Source organism: Chlorocebus sabaeus, chromosome 20 (genome assembly GCF_047675955.1).
Source record: "Chlorocebus sabaeus isolate Y175 chromosome 20, mChlSab1.0.hap1, whole genome shotgun sequence".
Lineage (NCBI taxonomy): Eukaryota > Metazoa > Chordata > Mammalia > Primates > Cercopithecidae > Chlorocebus > Chlorocebus sabaeus.
In genome coordinates this window covers 71,705,682-71,724,377 of record NC_132923.1, presented here as the reverse complement: position 1 = coordinate 71,724,377, position 18,696 = coordinate 71,705,682, and the positions used below count along the sequence as shown (strand labels likewise).

Here is an 18,696-nt window from a genome sequence, read left to right as displayed (position 1 = left end):
TACTTAGGTAAGGTGGTTGTATTAAGGTTTGGGGTGATGGGGATTAAAGTCTGGTGCATGGAACTTGACATGGCCGGTTAGACACCAGTGTCCTGAAAACCTATCAGTCATTCCCCACACACCCCTTCAGCCACTGCCTGCCCCTCCCCTGGCTTAGGTTCAGCTCATTGATTTCTTGCTCTTTCCCATTCTGGAGATTCTGTTCTTTTTCTGTCTCTCAGCTTTCAATCCTCCAATACCGGAAGGATTTGGTTTTCTAATCCAGAATGTTTCCCTCTTCACCCTCAACCCCCAAATAAACCCTAGCCTTACCTTTATTGATCCAAAAACTCATTAAATTGTTTTTCCTGAATGAAGGGCCCAGAACAAAGCATAGGCAGATGTTTTGACACTCTAGTTGGTTGTTTTCCAATCTGATTAAATTTTTAGGTGAAGTTTATTTTCCCCCAAGTCTCTCTAAGAATGCAAGGAACTTGTTTTCTTAATTCAGAGACTGAGTTTTCTTAATTTTCTTTCTTAAATTCAGAGACTGAATTTCCCTTTGGCAAAGACAGACCCTCGAGTGTCAGGGATGATTATTATTTTTTTTCTTGGCTACAATTTGCCTTCTTTTTTCTTTTTCCATTCTTAATTTACTTACTTAATTTAAAATTTTGTACTTATGGGATCCTTTGCTCCCTGATCCTTTGTTTAAGTCACTCAGCACAACAAGACCTGTCCTTGAGATGTTCTCGTTCACAAGGGGACAGGGACAGATGGTTGAACAAAGAATTACGGTGTGAGAGAAATTGCTTGAGGAAGTGAGGGAAGGCTTTGGACCCAGGGTCTAGGGAGCCACTTGCTGTAGGACACGTGTTAGGAGTTCAGGCTTTGGAACCACATTGCCTGGGAAACCAGCCAGGCAAGTTACTCACTTTCTATTTCTTCAACCACAAACCAAGAATAATAATGGTACTACTTCATACGGTTGTTGAAAGAATTAATTGAGATAATACGTACAAGGGATTATAAAAAGACTTGGCCCAATATTTGCTTATTTATTTTTTCTTTTTAAATTTTTTATGGATATTTATTTTTAATGTGCTTCACGGTAGGAATGAGCTTAACCCTGCAGTTATGTGAAACACATTTTAATAATTTATAATATTTTCTCTTTTTGTGTGCCAAACACTTTTTATTTTAAACAACCAAAATAGTGGTCATGACCTTAATTTGACAACCCACGGTCCAGTACTTCCTAAGTGTTTCATTACTGTTGCCACTGGTATCGTTGTTCTTGCTAGCTGTTGAAGGATGATTGCGTGTTGGCCCGCTCAGTGGACTGCTTGACCTTGCTGAGAGCTAAGGAGATCCTGTCAGAAGAGTGTCCGCATCAGCTCCCTCCCTGTTCTCGTTTCCCTTCAGGAGGTTGCTGAGCAGCACACATTTTTGGAGCCCTTGCTGTAGTTCTCTAACAGGGCATTGCCAGAGTTACTACAGAGAGAGAGAGGGAAGACTCTCATGGGCAGCAGTAGCAATCCATCCTGTGTGAGCAGATGGCACTGGAGAATAGCAGCCTTGCTTCTGCTGAGCTGCAGCCAAGATCCTGCTCAGGGAGGCAGCCAACAAGGTGCACGGCACAGCCGGATAGATTCACACTCTGGGCCTTGTGCAATGGCAAGGAATTACTATTTGTGTTGCTTTTAAAGTGAGTTTCGTCCTTATCCTCTGAATGCAGCTAGTACTTGGGCTACGCTCAGGTTACAGGGAGGCTGTTCTGTGGTTTTTACAGAGTAAGAAAATCCAGAGGTCCCCTGAGATTTCCAGTGTAATCCTACTCTATAGGGCTGAAAGTGCCTGCTAGAGTGGATACCAAGGCAGATTTGCAGAACATGAGCTTGAGGAGACGGTTAAACATTCTGGGTTTAAAACTCTTCTGTGATTTTGGCAAATCTTTCAGATTACTTGCCGTTTTCCTATTTGCTCCCTTGCCCAACTTCTGTTGCATTCATCCCAATCTGCTTTTCTCCTCTGCTGCTTATATAAAGCCGCATGTGGTATTACACCAGATGTTCATGGTGTGTTTATGAATGCATGTGTTCCTATCCTGGGCCAAGAAAATACTCTCGACATAGGACGTCCAAAATTTTTTGGCTTATGAAGCTCCAGTATCTTTTACTTTCATGACTTATTTAGTTTTAAAGGAAGATTACTGTGCTGTTTTATTCTTTGAATAAATATGAAGGATCAAATAATAATTGATTTGCTGGCGGAATGAGAAAACCTAAGGAGAAAGAATTGGCTGGATATCCTTTGTGCTTAGAGATTGGATCACCTTCTTTTTCAGTAATGCCAGCCCCTCCCCTACCCAAAGTCATGGCTGTTGTCCATGCATCTTTTTATCTTGGCTATTATAGAAACATACCCACTGCCAACACATTTCTGGACCCTGGATACAAAATTAGACTAAGTGAATATAAATATCCAGTCTGGCTAGAGAGAAAAGAGTGAAGAGGCCTCACAAAGCATTGGCCCTTATTCTCAGGAAGTGTTCTAGGGAAGGAATGGTAAAAAGAACACTAACCGATGATTCAGGCCTGAGATCCCGTCCTGACTGCAACCCTCACGTTTAGAATGGTCATGATGATCAGTTGCTTTCACTGCCTGTAAATGCCGGGAGACTCTTAGTCTGTAAAGTCCCCTCCTCACCGCAGAGATGGAACCTCTGGTTTAAGGGAAGCTAGTGTGGGGAGGCTAGTCCTCTACCCTTCACACAAGGCCCCAGATGCAGGGAATTGAAGTGCCACCACAGAGACAGCAGAGGTCGAACGGTCTACCTCTTTCTTGCAGGTGAGGAAACTTGAGGCCATGGTAAGTGAAATACATTGCTGTGTTCAGAGTCCTGTGGGCAGTGAGTTGAAAGCAGAACAAAGAGCTGGGACTCCTGATTTCCAGCCTGGCAGTAGTAGTTCCTGGTATCATATATGCCATTGCCTTGGTGTGAAGCCGTTCCAGTGTGTCAGTGTTTTTAAAAAGGGATTGTCCCTTGATAAAATGCAGATGTCAGGAAGTAAATCACATTACAAATTCTTTTGTTTTTAATCTCACAATTAGTGATTAAGAGATGCGCATTTGTACTTTTGAGCTCAAATCTAGGTTAAATAATTTTTCGTTTTACTGTTAATCTGCTTTTGACTTAGGTGATAATCGATTGTGCAGATCACAGATTTGAGTAATGTTGGCTACAACTTCCTTTGGTTGACCAACAATAATTGCCCCTATCGTGAGCTAAATATTGCAGACTAAATGGCAAAGGAAAGGTATTGAAGACAGATGTATTCCATGTGAGGTCTCTTTTCCCTCAGAGACCAGTGATCGGTGACTTGATGCCACGAGCATACTAGTCTAATGTCCAAAGGAACAAAAATGAGTAGGATTATAGTCTTTATAGTTTCAATATTTTAAAAATTATATTAAATAAGTTATAAACCTGTCTTTGTTACTTTCTTTAGAAATAGCTTACAAATCCCTACTGGCTTGGGGTTATTAGGACACTTTTAGGGTAAAGTTTATCTGTGTCACACAGACACCCAGAAAAGATCGCTCAAGGAGAAGCAGTTGGGTTTTGTTGGTAAAGCCTTGTACAACCTCCCTTGAGGTGACTTCCGTGTACCTATATGTTAAAAACGGTAAATCATTTCCTTAATGCTAACCTTTCTGCTGCTTCTGTCAGAGAATACTTTGGAATCCTAATCTCAGAAATCGTTCAGAGTTGACTCATGCGTTTTGTGGGTGTTTAAGAATGTCAGATAGCTTCAGGAGGAGTAAGCATCCACTTGTGGGAACAGAGCCTTCCTTGTTAAGAGATTAGGCTTGGGATCCAAACACAACCTGTGGTAATGATCTTTCTGCACCAACTTGTGTAGACTGAAGCAATAGTTGTGAGCATCAAGGGCAATACGCACCAAATGTCCACTTATGTAGTCTAATCAGGTAAAAGAATGCTTAATTCAGTAATTTTCCTCAGTTATTCAAGGCTTGCCAAATAATCAGACTATAAGATAGCATTTAAAGAAAACATTGCTGCACAAGATGTTTCATTTGTTGAGAAGGCTTTTCTGAGTCTTAATTGCCTGAAAGTCATGACCGTGACTGTCAGGGGTGAACGATACAATACGTAAGACACGGTAAAGGGTGTAGTGAGAAGTTCATCTAATAATTTGTAGGGTCCTATGGATGGGAAGGTGGAAAAGTTTAAAGGTATGATAATTCTTCATCTCAAGTAGAGTGGCTTTCGCTTGACTGTTAAGATAGCCTCTGGCCTCAAGGGGATTATAATCTGCTCTGGAGGATTTGTAAACAATGTCTGCTCCACTGGAGGAGTGAAATGTCAGGTAAAGGTACAAGGCCACTGCATATGATTTTACAAATCGTGACCTGTTGGGGGGAACCGGCTAAGGTGTGTGCGGGGCCTGCAGTCCAACCCTGGTTCCACCCACCAAGTGTTCCCAGGCACACAGCTGAGTCTGCCTGGAGAAATGAGCATCTTGAAATGTGTGCAGAGTCACAGTGTGTTTACTCAACTGGGGGCCCACAGGGCTGCCTCTACCCACAGGGAACACCTCTGTAGTACAGACATTGAATGGACTAGCTTTAGCCCATGTGCTGGTGGATTACAGAAGTGGGGATTAACTCTCAAGGTAAGATAGGAGAAAAATGATCAGGGAAAGCTTCTTGGAGGAACACACAAACTGAAGGGTGTTTCTTCCAGCCAACTTTTCCTAGCCCTTCAGAAGCCCAACTCCAGTGTGGTAAGCTTCTTTCGGACCTGAGGTCAGATGGGAGTGTCCACCTCTGTGTTCTGTCCTGTCTTTCTTCCACATGTCTGTAGATTGTGGGAGGGTAGGAACCACAGTTGCACTTGACTCTGTGCCTGGCACAGACAAGGGGTCAAAAGGATGAACGATAAGGAAATGAGGATGGTAGGTAAGGTTGAGAAGTAGTGTCTGGCTAGATCAGAGAGACTTTGAATGCTATCCTAAGGAATATTCATCCATGCCATCCTACAAACCAAGGAACACACTGTGGTGTCAGCAAGATAGTGACTTGTGCCACCCTGTGTTTTCAGAAGGTCTCTCTTGGAGTTGTGTCTAGGATGGATTGGGGGAGGAGAAGGTCTGGGAGAGAGGAAAGGAAGCTGACTGGTGAGACGGTATGGAATTAAAGGATGCTTATAGTTTGGTAGGAAGCAGCCACATAGAAACTAAGTTTTTAGTTAGTTAGAGATACAGTACCTAAAGGAAGTGGTGGTTATACAGAGCAGAACCAGGTATTTCCTTACAGTCATCAGCTCAGTTCTTTAGTAAGAACCTATCCCTTTTATACAGGTGCTAGCGTCATGTTTCAGCAGGGTGTATGCTAACATGCAAAATATTTCTGTTCAAGGAAATGCTCACAAACATTAAGAAGCAATGTGTAGTGATTAAGAAAATGAACTGGGGCCAACTTGCTTGAAGTTGAGTCTAGGCTGTATAACATATTAACTCAGTTACTTTGGGTAAGTTACTTAATCTCTCTGTTTCAGTTTCCTCATCTAAGAAATAGGGAATATTATACCCTAGACTTCATAGATATTTGTGAGCATTTGATGAGTTCATGTATACAAACTTTCTAGAATTGGCCAGGTGCAGTGGCTCATGCCTGTAATCCCAGCACTTTGGGAGGCCCAGGCAGGAAGATCCCTTGAACTCAAGAGTTTGAGACCAACCTGGGCAACATGATGAGACCCCATCTCTACAAAAAAAAAAAATTAGCCAGGCATGGTGGCATGTGCCTGTAGTCTCAGCTACTCTGGAGGCTGAGGCGGGAGAATTGCTTGAGTCTGGGAGGTGAAGGCTGCAGTGAGCTATGATCACACCACTGCACTTCAGCCTCAGTGACAGAGTGAGACCCTGTCTCCAAAACAAAAACAAAAAAGAAATGGTCTAGAACAACCCTTGGCACATAGAAACAAATACTTAGATCTCCATGTTCTTGAATGAAATTTGCAAAGCAGCATCATTCCAAGTCCTTTATACATATTATGTTAATCACATACAACTTTCAAAACAAGCCTGAGTGATATTATTCCCGTTTTATTGATGAAGAAACTGAGGCACAAACTTGACTGAGGCAAAAATATACATGACAGAAGTCTTACAGCCTTTAAGTACTGGTGCCAGGATTTGAACTCAGGCAGTCTGGCTCTGAAGAGTATGTACTTGACCAATTATACTGGATTCAGAATTTTCTTTGGGCCTGGCACTGGGGCTCATGTCTGTAATCCCACCACTTTGGGAGGCTGAGGCAGGAGGATCACTTGAAGTCAGGAGTTCGAGACCAGCCTGGGCAACATGGTGAAACCCCATGTCTACTGAAAATACAAAAATTAGCTGGGCGTGATGGCACGCACCTGTGGTCCCAGCTACTCAGGAGGCTGAGGTGTTTTCTTCATAGTTACCCATAGCAAGTGTCAGGGAGTGATTTAAAACTGTATTTTTGGTGTGAAGGAAAAGAAGGTCAAGCTTTGAACAAAAACCAATTGAAGGGTGGATACTGGATGTCTGAAATGAGTCACTTAAGTGCCAAAATGCCTTAAATTTAAGAGTTTCTGCTGTAATTTCTGCCTCTAAAGGACTTTGACGTCTATTTTTTTAACCAAGGTTTTTTATTTTTTAAAGCTTATTTTCTTATTGGAAGAGATTCATCAAAGTGATATTGGGGATAATTTATAGAATGAAGTTTTTCTTCACTGTATTTTTTTTCCCCCAAATAACTACTTTAGTGCCAAAATACTCTTACAAGTGGGGAGATAAAGAACTTGCAGTTTGAAGAATCACAAAGCTATACAGTTCATCTTTGACCAGGCCCCTTGATGCATGTATGTGTGTGTGCATGTGCGCGCACACATATGCTCTGCTGTTATTAGTGGTATTTTGGTGAAGGGATGATACCAGGGTGAGCAAGCCTTCTCCTAGTTCTGTCCCATACACGCAGTCTGATACTTCAGGGTAGAGCAGTCTTACAAGGGACTTGAGCTCGTTTACAGGGGTCTTTCACTCTCAGCATTTTCTGTAGAACAATGAAAAGAACATTGAGTAATTATCTCTTTCTGGTGACTTAGCCAGGCATCTTGGGAATTTGCTGTTTTGTGAACATTCCTTCAGCTCTGTCTTGTGTATCTAGTTTGCCTTCACTTTACAGACGGTCAGAACAAAAAGGTAATACAGATGTGTGGGTATATGTGTGCTACAAAGGATAACAATTTTGTATCTCCCACCCAGCCCAAGAAACAGAATGGTATCAGTACCCTTGAAGCCCCCAAAGCTCCTTTCTCCATCTCTCTCCTCCAGCACTATCCTGCATCTTGTCATTATTCTCTTGCTTTACCATATAGTTTTGTATATGCATGTAGCCCTCAACATTATATTGTATAATTCTGTGTTAGACTTTTACATAAACTGGCAGGCTCATAAGGCAAAAAGCTATAGAATTAAGCCTTTTTTTTGAGACACAGTTTTGCTGTGTCGCCCAGACTGCAGTGCAATGGCACGATCTCAGCTCACTGCTACCTCCGCCTCCCGAGTTCAAATGATTCTCCTGCCTCAGCCTCCCAAGTAGCTGGGACTACAAGCGTGTGCCACCATGCCCAGCTAAGTTCTGTATTTTTAGCAGAGATGGGGATTCGCCATTGTTGGCCAGGCTGGTGTCAAACTCCTGACCTCAAGTGATCCGCCTGCCTTGTCCTCCCAAAGCGCTGGGATTACAGGTGTGAGCCACCGTGACCGGCCAGAATTAAGCCTTTATTGTTTTTATTTTTGGGTTGTGCCAGTAAATGATAGGAAGCCATTCTTATAACTTGACCTTATTTTGATAGGCCAAGTTGTCATCTGTTTGATGTCACCTGGCCAAGCAATATGAAGACAATCACAGATAACTTCTGATGCCCCCTCCCTTTGTGGTTTCTCTGACACTTAGGAAAATGTGCCACAGCCTGGCACAGAGCAGTTGCTCAGTAAATTTTTTATTTTTTAGAGGCAGGAGTGCCTCTCTCTGTTGCCCAGGCTGGAGTGTGGTGGCGCAGCCATAGCTTGCTGCACCCTGGAACTCCTGGACTCAAGTGATCCTCCCCCATGAGTCTCCGGAGTCGCTGGGACTACAGGTGTGTGCCACCATGCCTGGCTAATTTTACATTTTTTATTGAAATGGGGTCTTGCTATTAATATGTTGCCCCGGTTGATCTCAAATTCCTGGCCTCAATGGATCTTCCCGTCTTGGCCTCTCAAAGTGTTGGGATTACTAGTCTGAGCTACCACACTCAGTTCAAAGGTACGATGTTTGTATCTTGAGTTCCTTGTGTGGTACCTGGTGCATAGATTTGCAGAAAATTTTTGTTGGAGAAGTGGTGTGTTCAGAGAATTTCCAGCTGTGGTTCTGAGTAATTGGAGTGGCTTTGGAATCGAGGTGATGATCTGGAGTGAAACAGGAGTAGCTGTCTCATAGGTCATTGCATGGCTGACTTCTGGCATGTACTTTTGCTTTCCTGAGTCACAAAACACACTTGTCATTGTCCTTTTGCTGGCCTTGCCTGCATTACTTATTGAAAAAAGTATATGACAAAGAGAGAAATAAGACATTCAGATGAAAAAAAAAAGAAAAAAAAAGACCTCATTTGCCTTTGCTTAAAGTATTAGTAGTTGAGATTTGATCCTGAGATGCTTTCATTCCAGTTGATGGATTTTACCTATCTAAAGTCAATTATTTTGAGGTGTTAATCACCACTTTTATTAAAATAAATCTTTTTGTCTCCAGTGTCAAGAAACTAAGGTAACCTGGTTGACTTTCTGTAACCCTGGACTAGTATTTTAGAGATAATCTCTTCAGTAGTGAAAGGTGAATTGGCTGGCAGATTCAATGTTTGACTAAACGCTTTCATTTAGCTTCTGACCTACAGCCTATTCCTATTTCATAATGTATTTATGTAGAACTGTATTGGCAGTGTAAGAGCCTCTGTACCTTAATTGTGATAACTACTGGCTGTTTAATTTTTCTGCCTGACACAGAGTAAAATTCCATAAACTTTTGCTATTGAAAGCTTTTGGTGGATTAGCACCCAATCCCAGTGATTGGGATTCTAAGCTCTGGAACAGGCCTCATGCTAGATTGATATAGGGCCTGGCACATAGATGCTTAATAAATATCAGCTGAATGAGTATTTAGTGGATTTAAAGAGTATTCAAACCACAAAACTAACCATACCCTATATTATCAGAGGGAACAGTGTACCTTTTTTTTTTTCCTTCCTATTTCAGGACCAAAATCAACCTTTTCTATTTTGGATCTTTATTTATTTTTTCTTTCCTTTGTTTTGTTTTGTTTTGAGTCAGAGTCTTGCTTTGTTGCCCAAGCTAGAGTGAAGTGGCATTATCTCGGCTCATTGCAACCTTCATGTCCTGGCTTCCAGCAATTCTCATGCCTCAGCCTCCAGAGTAGCTGGGACTGCAGGTGCACACCATCATGTCCAGCTAATTTTTTGTATTTTTGGAGGTTTTGCCATGTTGACCAGTCTGGTCATGAACTCCTGAGCTCAGGCAACCCACCCAACCTTGGCCTCCCAAGGTGCTGGGATTACAGGCGTGAGCCACCGTGCCCCGCCAATATTTCTTTCTTTTTGAGTCATTCAGTCCATGCAGTGTTTGTGCTGACTGTCCTGAGTATTTAGGGTTGCTATAGAGTGGATTTTGTGCTATATAAATATCCGTGTGTGTGTGTGTGTGTGATTTTGTGCTATATAAATATCCGTGTGTGTGTGTGTGTGTGTGTGTGTGTGTTCTCATGGTTTTTCTAAAGAAATGTCATCTGCTTATTGGCTCTTCAACTTAGAGGTGTTTTCTTTTTAACCAGCCTTAAGATGATGCAGAATGTAAGTCCAACATCCTACTCCTTCAGCAGTTGACAGTGTTTTGGCATATGTGCTGCCCTGAATACAGTGATTTATTTCAGTCTGTTGATGTAAATGTGGACAGTTTTAATGTGTAGGAATTGAGGCTAACAAAATGTCTTTCCATATCCTGGAAGCATGAATTTTGGAGAGATGACCAACTTAATAGATAGTCTTAAGTTTTGTGTTATCGTATAATTTTAAATGCAGTATTATCTTAAAATGCACAGTTTAATAGATAGTCTTAAATTCTGAAAATTTGTATATTATCTGATCTAGTTAGAAATTGAAAATGTATATTTCCCAAGGTTACCAAGATTGTATCTATTTGAATTTAGTAGTGATTGAATGGAATAGGTTGTTAAGATGAATTGCCAGAAAATTCATATTGTTGTAAGATAGGTGGAACATTGATTTTCTTCTACTATACTTCACATTGTGGATGATACCATCCATCTATCTTTCTCTCTATATGAACACATAATTTTGTTATATGTAATGTTTATAATCTGACACTTCATCTTTCCCTTTCTGAAAAAATTCTTTTATTTGTCACCTTAATCAGTGGTGTTTTGTTTAATCTCATAAACACATGATGGATTTATTTGTTGGTTTTGTTGTGAAATTTAAGAAAAAGGCAAAGATAGTGGCCTATTTGGGACACCTTGTATTTATTACACTTATTTGAAACCTTTCTAGTGCTTTCTGAATTATTTGTGTGTGTGATGTGTGTGTTTGTGAACACACTCAGGATTCAGAAGCTGTGTGGGACCATGTATGTGTGTCCACAGCCCTTCTTTGGAATACTGCTTCAGAAATTAGAGCAGGTATGTCCATGCATGCTATAATGATGCTGCTTTCTCTTCCAAGCAGACTGACAAGGGCAGATGAAGGTCCAGTTTTCCGAAATGGGCCTCAGTCTTCTGACAGGATGTTTTACTGCAGTTTGCTGTTGTCAGGAGGTCTTCATTCAGATGCAGATATGTTAAGGTCATTTTGCTTTGTCTGGGGATCATTCTGGGTTTTCATGGTGGAGATTGAGATATGTGGGACAAGTTTGATCTTCTCTCAGGTTAGAGGACATGTTGCTTGCCCTGCTTCAGAGAAGAGCCAAAGCTGGCAGGAATGGCTGCAAAAGTATGCTGCACTTAGATCTTTCAATTAGTAAACTGGAGTAAGATGCCTTTGGAAGTCTTCCACAGAGTTATTTTAAACTTGGGGTCATACTGCTTGTGTTGGATTAACTCAAGGTTCTCTCTCAAGGGGCACATAAAGATTTTCTTCCACTGCTTCTACTTTATTTAGTTCAGGCCTTCATCTTGTGCTTGGATTATTATCGCAGCCCCTTTTCTTCTACCATGCCACCTACATCCAAATGTCACTTGCCATGGGCCTGCGACCTGTGTAGACACGTAAGGCCCTGTGCTTAGTTTAGTGCTCTGCTATTGTCAGCTTGAAATTCTTCATTTTCCAACAAGAGGAACATTTTCAATTTGTACTAGGCCCTACAATTTCAGTAGCTGGTCTTGGCTCTACGAATAGCATTTCTAAAACTACCTACTTAAAATTCCTCAAAGTTCACACTCCGTATCCTGCCCATCCAGCACCATCTCTTAGTGGTGCGCTTTTCTTTGACTGTTAGTGCTTGAAGACGTTCTTCCAGGTGTACTAAATGGCCCCACACCTGTGTAACATTTGCTGTTGCTGTTTCCTTCTTCTCATTTCCCCTACCCAAACTAGTTCACTTCTATTCCTATTCATGTTTTGAAATGCTGAAGAAATGAGACTGGGCTGTGAAACCTAATATGACCATCTTTTTTTTTTGAGATGGAGTCTTGCTCTGTCACCCAGGCTGGCGTGATCTTGGCTCACTGTAACCTCTACCTCTTGGACTCAAGCTTTTCTGCCTCAGCCTTCTGAGTAGCTGGGATTACAGACAGGCGTACGCCACTGTGGCTGGTGAATTTTTATATTTTTAGTAGAGACAGGGTTTCTCCATGTTGATCAGGCTGGCCTCAAACTCCTGACCTCAGGTAATCCGCCCACCTCGGCCTCCCAAAGTGCTGAGATTACAGGTATGAGCTACTGTACCTGGCCTAATATGACCATCTTAACTAGTCATGATCACACTTTGCTTGTATTATACCTCTTTTCTAAAGGTTGCTATCTGATGAGGTTGGGCCATATTTGATTTTGGGATAATGATTCTATAATAACTCTCCAAGATGATCAGATTGATTTTGGCAAGGTAAAAGAAAATTCTCTTATCTTCAGGTGTTCATTCATGCAACTTATTTTTTAAATTTTTAAAATTTTAATTTAATTGTTTGAGACAGAGTCTTACTCTGTCGCCCAGGCTGTAGTACAGTGGCGCAGTCTCAGCTCACTGCAACCTCTGCCTCTTGGGTTCAAACTGTTCTTGTGCCTTAGCCTCCCAGGTAGCTGAGATTACAGGCATGCATCACCATACCCAGCTACTTTTTTGTATTTTTAGTTGGGCAACTGCGTTGCCCAGGCCGCAAGTGATCCGCGCCCCCTTGGCCTCCCAAGGTGCTGGGTTTACAGGCATGAGCCATCAGCCTGGCCCATGCAACACATTTTTATGGGGCACCTAATATATGCCAGACTATATTTTAAGCATTGAGGATGTGGCATTGAACAAACTATTTTAACTTTTCCTTCATTAAGCTGGTAATTTCTAGTAGAGGGTGCAGAAAGTGAATGAACAAATACCTCAATATGTAATTAGATCTGGAGTTCTAGAAAACAATGCAAAATATACATTTGGGTCTTTCACCTTGGAAGATGTGTATTTATGGTTTATCTACCTTAAAGTTTGGTGGATGAGACTAAGAATGGGGCTCTGGGCCTGGCGTGACTATTGCAGAGTGGGACAGCACCCAAGTTGCCAGTTACTCCATGCATCTTTTCTAATAGTGATTGTTTAGACATAGAACATAGATACCACCCAGGTATTACCCAAGAGAACTGAAAACATACACTCACACGATGTATATGAACATTCACTGCAGTGTTATTCATAATAGCCAAAAAGTAGAAACAACCCAAATATCCATTATATGTATGAATAAAATGTGGTATAACCATACAATGAAATGTTATTTAGCCATAAAAAGGAGTGAAATATGGATATGTGGTACATGGAAAACATTATGCTAAGTGAAAGAAAGCAGTCACAGAAAACTATGATTCCATTTATAAGAAGTGTCCAGGGTAGGCAGATCTACAGAGACCAGAAAGATTAGTAGTTGCCGGGGGCCGGAGGGAGATGAGAAAAAGGAGTGACTGCTAATGGGGCAGGGTTTCTTTCTGAAGTAATGAAAGTGTTCGGAAATTAGGGAGTGGTGATGGTTGCCCAGCACTGAGAATATACTGAAAGCTGCTGAGTCCTAGATATAAAAATGGCAGATATTATAGTGTGTGAATTATCACAATAAAGCTGTTATAAAAAATACTGGGATTACCTTCTATTTGAAGGTGAGAATCTTATGAAGATTAAATGAAATGAAATAACATAAAGCACTTAAAGCCCAGTGCCTGGGACAAAGTGTGCACTCAACTAATGGTGGTTGTTATCGCTCCTAAAGTAATACTGTTTAAATATCTCTAAGCTGGAACTTTTATTTATTCACTGCTACATCTCCAGAATATGACCTGTTATGGGGTGTGCAGTCAATAAATATAATACTTGTCGAATGAGCCGGGCACAGTGGCTCAAACCTGTAATCCTAGCACTTTGGGAGGCCGAGACAGGCGGATCACGAGGTCAGGAGACCGAGACTATCCTGGCTAACACGGTGAAACCCTGTCTCTACTAAAAAATGCAAAAAACTAGCCAGGCGAGGTGGTGGGCGCCTGTAGTCCCAGCTACTGAGAGAGGCTGAGGCAGGAGAATGGCGTAAACCCGGGAGGCGGAGCTTGCAGTGAGTTGAGATCCGGCCACTGCACTCCAGCCTGGGTGACAGAGCGAGACTCCGTCTCCAAACAAACAAACAAAAATACTTGTCGAATGAATGTGGCTTGCTCACATTCATGTTTAGTCACATTCACCAATGGGACTGTCTTTCTTGTGCCGCCTCTTGCAGCATGTTAGGGAGTCTGCATCAACTGGGCCTGTGTTTTGAGCTTCTTGTCTGGTGGTAGTACTCAAGAGGTATGGAGCTCTTCATAGCCCATCTTTCAGTGCTTAAGTTGGGTTTGTGGGGGTATAGACGCAGTCTGGGGAGGCAAGGGCTCTACCTAAATTAAAGGTGAAAGTAGGGAGGCCGGGCATGGTGACTCACGTCTGTAATCCCAGCACTCTGGGAGGCAGAGGTGGGCGGGTCACTTGAGGTCAGGAATTGGTGACCAGCCTGGCCAACATGGTGAAACCCTTTCTCTACTAAAAATACAGAAATTAGTGGGGCGTGGTGGTGCACACCTGTAATCCCAGCTACTTGGGAGGCTGGGGCAGGAGAATCGCTTGAACCCGGGAGGCAGAGGTTGCGGTGAGCAGAGATTGTGCCACTGCACTCCAGCCTGGGTGAGACTACGTAGTAAAAAAAAAAAAAAAAAAATCGGGGTCAAATGATTCTTGAACCTTTTTCTAGTAATATAATTCTACTTTGTGTTTTTATTTTTACCTATATTTATTTTATTTTATTTTTTTGAGATGGAGTCTTGCTCTGTTGCCCAGGTTGGAGTGCAGTGGTGCAATCTCAACTCACTGCAAGCTCTGCCTCCTGAGTTCACACCATTCTCCTGCCTCAGCCTCCCGAGTAGCTGGGACTACAGGTGCCTGCCACCACGCATGGCTAATTTTTTGTGTTTTTAGTAGAGACGGGGTTTCACTGTGTTAGCCAGGATGGTCTCGATCTCCTGACCTCATGATCTACCCGCCTTGGCCTCCCAAAGTGCTGGGATTACAGGTGTGAGCCACCATGCCTGGCCTACTTATTTATTTTTTTTTGAGATGGAGTCTCGCTGTCACCCGGGCTGAAGTGCAGTGGCACGACCTCGGCTCACTGCAGCCTCTGTCTCCCAGGTTCAAGTGATTCTCCTGCCTCAGCCTCCCTAGTAGCTGGGATTACAGGTGCCCACCACCATACCCAACTAATTTTTTTTTTTTTTTTTGAGATGGAGTCTTGCTCTGTCACCCAGTGCAGTGGCACAATCTTGGCTCATTGCAACCTCTGCCTACTGGATCAAGCGATTCTCCTGTGTCAGCCTCCCAAGTAGCTGGGATTACAGGCACCCACTACCACACTCGGCTAATTTTTGTATTTTTAATAGAGATGGGGTTTCACCATGTTGGCCAGGCTGGTCTTGAACTCCTGACCTCAGGTGATCCGCCTGCCTTGACCTCCCAAAATGCTGGGATTACAGGCATGAGCCACCACACCTGGCTCTTTGTGTTTTTTAAAAAAACTGAATTGGTCTGTTGAGAATGTGATTCTCTCTCTCTGTCTCTCTTTTTTTTTTTTTTTGAGATAGAGTTGTTGCCCAGGCTGGAGTGTAATGGCGCGATCTCGGCTTACCGCAACCTCCACCTCCCGGGTTCAAGTGATTCTCCTGCCTCAGCCTCCCGAGTAGCTGGTATTACAGGCATGTACCACCATACCCGGCTAATTTTGTATTTTTAGTAGAGACAGGGATTCTCCATGTTGGTCAGGCTCGTCTCAAACTCCCGACCTCAGGTGATCTGCCTGCCTTGGCCTCCCAAAGTGTTGGGATTACAGGCGTGAGCCATTGTGCCCAGCCGAGAATGTGACTCTTAAGCATTCATTATCAGTTCCCCAGAGAGCAGAGGATTTCATTTGTGGTTAAAAAAATCAAACAACAAAAAACAATAAAACATAAATTTAGTTCTTAGAAATGTACAGATTTAAACTGATAGTTTGTTCTGCTGAACCTAACCACAATTTCTACATGTAGGAAATTAATATTTTACATGAAGATAGAAGCAGTTTTCCCCTGAAAGTATTTATGTCATTTTCTTAAAACTTCACATCCTTTTATGAACTTGGCATTCCATTAATAACACTGAGTTGCTTTTACAACTGTTTTGGCAAGGTGCCATCTGCTTATATTGAGGTTGATGAAAAGAAGTAAAGCTGCTGTTGTTTGTATTGTGTGGCATTCTTGCTAGACCACTGGAACTTTTTTCCTTTGGTCTCTGTAAGGAATGGCTGTGCTTCTCATCTTCCTTTAGTCTTCTGTACATTGTGTGGTTGATCACGTTCCTTGTTATGATAAACTGTTGAGAGGCTCAGTGCCCAATTTGTGGCCTGCCTCTACGAAGTATCCAGGGCTTCTCTTTAAATCAGCCTTTTTATGTACCATCCTGCTTCTTGACTTTATTTTCTACTCTTATTTTTTTTTTTTTGCCCAATTTGTGTTTCTTTCTTTCTTTCTTTTTTTCTTTCTTTCTTTCTTTCTTTCTTTCTTTCTTTCTTTCTTTTCTTTCTTTTCTTTCTTTTCTTTCTTTTCTTTCTTTTCTTTCTTTTCTTTCTTTTCTTTCTTTTCTTTCTTTTCTTTCTTTTCTTTCTTTTCTTTCTTTTCTTTCTTTCCTTTTTTGTTTTGTTTTTTTCCTGTTGCCCAGGCTGGCATGCAGTAGTGCAGTCAGTGAGCTTGAGCTCACTACAAGTGCAAACTCCTGGGCTCGAGTGATCCTCCCACCTCGTCCTCCCAGAGTATCGGAATTACAGGCATGAGCCACCACACCTGGTCACTCTTTCTTCCTTTTTTACCAGGGGGGTGGGCTATGGTATCTCAAAGAGCTGCTTTTATACTTTTTTGGGAGATAAATGTGTTAAATAAGCAACAGTCCCACCTTATTGACGTAAATGTTTTAAAAACTTAAAACATACCTACAACTACCTAGAAATTTCCTCCCATATCAGGAAGGATGGAGAGAAGGCGAAACTGTCAGAAAAGAGTTTGGTAAGCTTTGTGTTTGGGAAGTTTTTTTGAAAACCTCTTTTTTTCTTGTCTTTTTAATAGAAGTTGGTGAGATGGCAAAGCAGTATATAGAGAGAAGTCTTTTGGTTCCAGACCATGTGATCACACGCCTAATGATGTCCGAGTTGGAGAATAGGCGTGGCCAGCACTGGCTCCTTGATGGTGAGTTGAAACTGTGGATAAACCGAATTTCTGGGAATAGTTAAGGTCTTGCACACTCTCAACTTCTTACTGAATGGAAAATGCCTTATTTTCTAAACTTTCTGTCCGTTATTTAATATAGCAGTTTGGCAACATGATAGGAACCCATTGTGGTGAAGCCTTTTATTTCTTCTGTCTCCAGATCACCATCATGAGAACCACTGACTTGAAGCAAACTTTCACTAAATTTCTGTTATTGCTTCAGCCCTTTTGTTTCCATAAGTCATCCTGAGTATAACCCCTCTTCAAACTGAGGTTCTTTCATTCCCCATAAGACACACAAAATACAATTATGAGTTATTATTTTTCACCTGTCAGATTAACAGAGATAGAACATTGGAAAATCCTTTATTGAGTGTGTAGGAAACAGATGTTGTTGAAAGTATAAAATGAGCAACCTTTGTAGAGCGGTTAGCATTATATATACTTTCTGATCCAGCAGTTCCATTCTGGATTTCTGCCTAAAGATGCAAGGAGGTTTATTTTAGCATTATTGGTAAACAGGAAGACACTGTTACTGACACTATAAAAGAATCATTATATATGTGGTATTCTGAGGACACAAAGAAGAAAATTATTCTGTTGGTGGGAGGAGGGATTGGAACAACTGTATGGAAAGTGATGAATAGATAGGTGGTCCTCAGGTAGATGAGTGGGGATAGGGAAGGTAGTGTTTTTTTGTTTTTTTTTGTTTTTCCAGCAGAGGGACAATGTGAACAGGGTGAAAGGGGAATGAGTTGTCTTAGTATTTTTTCTGAGCCAGCAAGCAGAGGTTGGCAGAGGAAATCCTGGGGTAGATAGCCTTTGATTTTGCATAAAGGTGGTGGAACTGGATTTTGTTGGCTTTAGGGAGCACTGAAGAGTTGTTAAGTAGGGGTGTAATATGATCATATTTGTCTCAGAAAGACTATTCTGTTAGCTGCACAGGAGAGATTAGGTGCTGGGGCATGGAGGAGAGTTGTGACTACAAACTAAAGATCATTGGAATAACTGGACTAAGGGATGTCAAAGGCCTGAATTTAAGCAGTAATAGCAGTGGGATGGAAGGGAGGCATCATTCATAAGAGAGTGGGTTGAGGAGAAAGAATTGATAGGAGCTGTGGCTGATGTTAGGTACTACAGCCCCAGGGTTTTCTTTTATTGCCTTCCAGGCTTTTTGAGTTTCTTAGCTTTCATCTAAGAAAGACACTCTCTACACTTACCTAGGCATGTTAATTTCTCTAGACTCTACTTTTAACTCACAAAAGTTAGCCCTTTTCTTAGTCTGTTTTCTGCTGCTACAACAAAGTACTTTGGGCTGGGCAATTTATAAAGAAAAGAAATTTATTTCTCATGGTTCTAGAGGCTGGAAAGTCCAAGAGCATGGTGTCAGCATCTGATGAGGGCCTTCTTGCTGCATCATCCCATGTCAGAAGGCATCAAATGGGGAAGAAGTGCATGCCTCTGAGAGGGAATGGGAGCTGAACTTATCCTTGTATTAGGAGCCCATTGTTTTATCTAGAACCCACTTCTGTGATAAGAGCATTAACTCATTCATGGGGGCAGAGCCATTATGACCTAATTACCTCTTAAAGGCT

At 41.9% G+C, this 18,696-nt stretch overlaps 1 protein-coding gene across 6 annotated transcripts in view; it reads left to right on the top strand.

Moving 5' to 3' along the window:
• Positions 1-18,696, top strand: part of AK4 (adenylate kinase 4) — an 84,675-nt gene that overhangs the window by 26,884 nt on the left and 39,095 nt on the right. For 3 of the 6 annotated variants that reach the window (XM_073007233.1, XM_073007235.1, XM_073007234.1), the window contains exons 3-4: positions 15,452-15,562; positions 16,961-17,080. In XM_073007233.1, coding sequence (XP_072863334.1) covers positions 15,452-15,562; positions 16,961-17,080 — 231 coding nt within the window. The remainder of the gene's footprint in view (positions 1-15,451; positions 15,563-16,960; positions 17,081-18,696) is intronic. The other 3 variants (XM_007978448.3, XM_038000991.2, XM_038000986.2) reach the window with 1 other exon arrangement.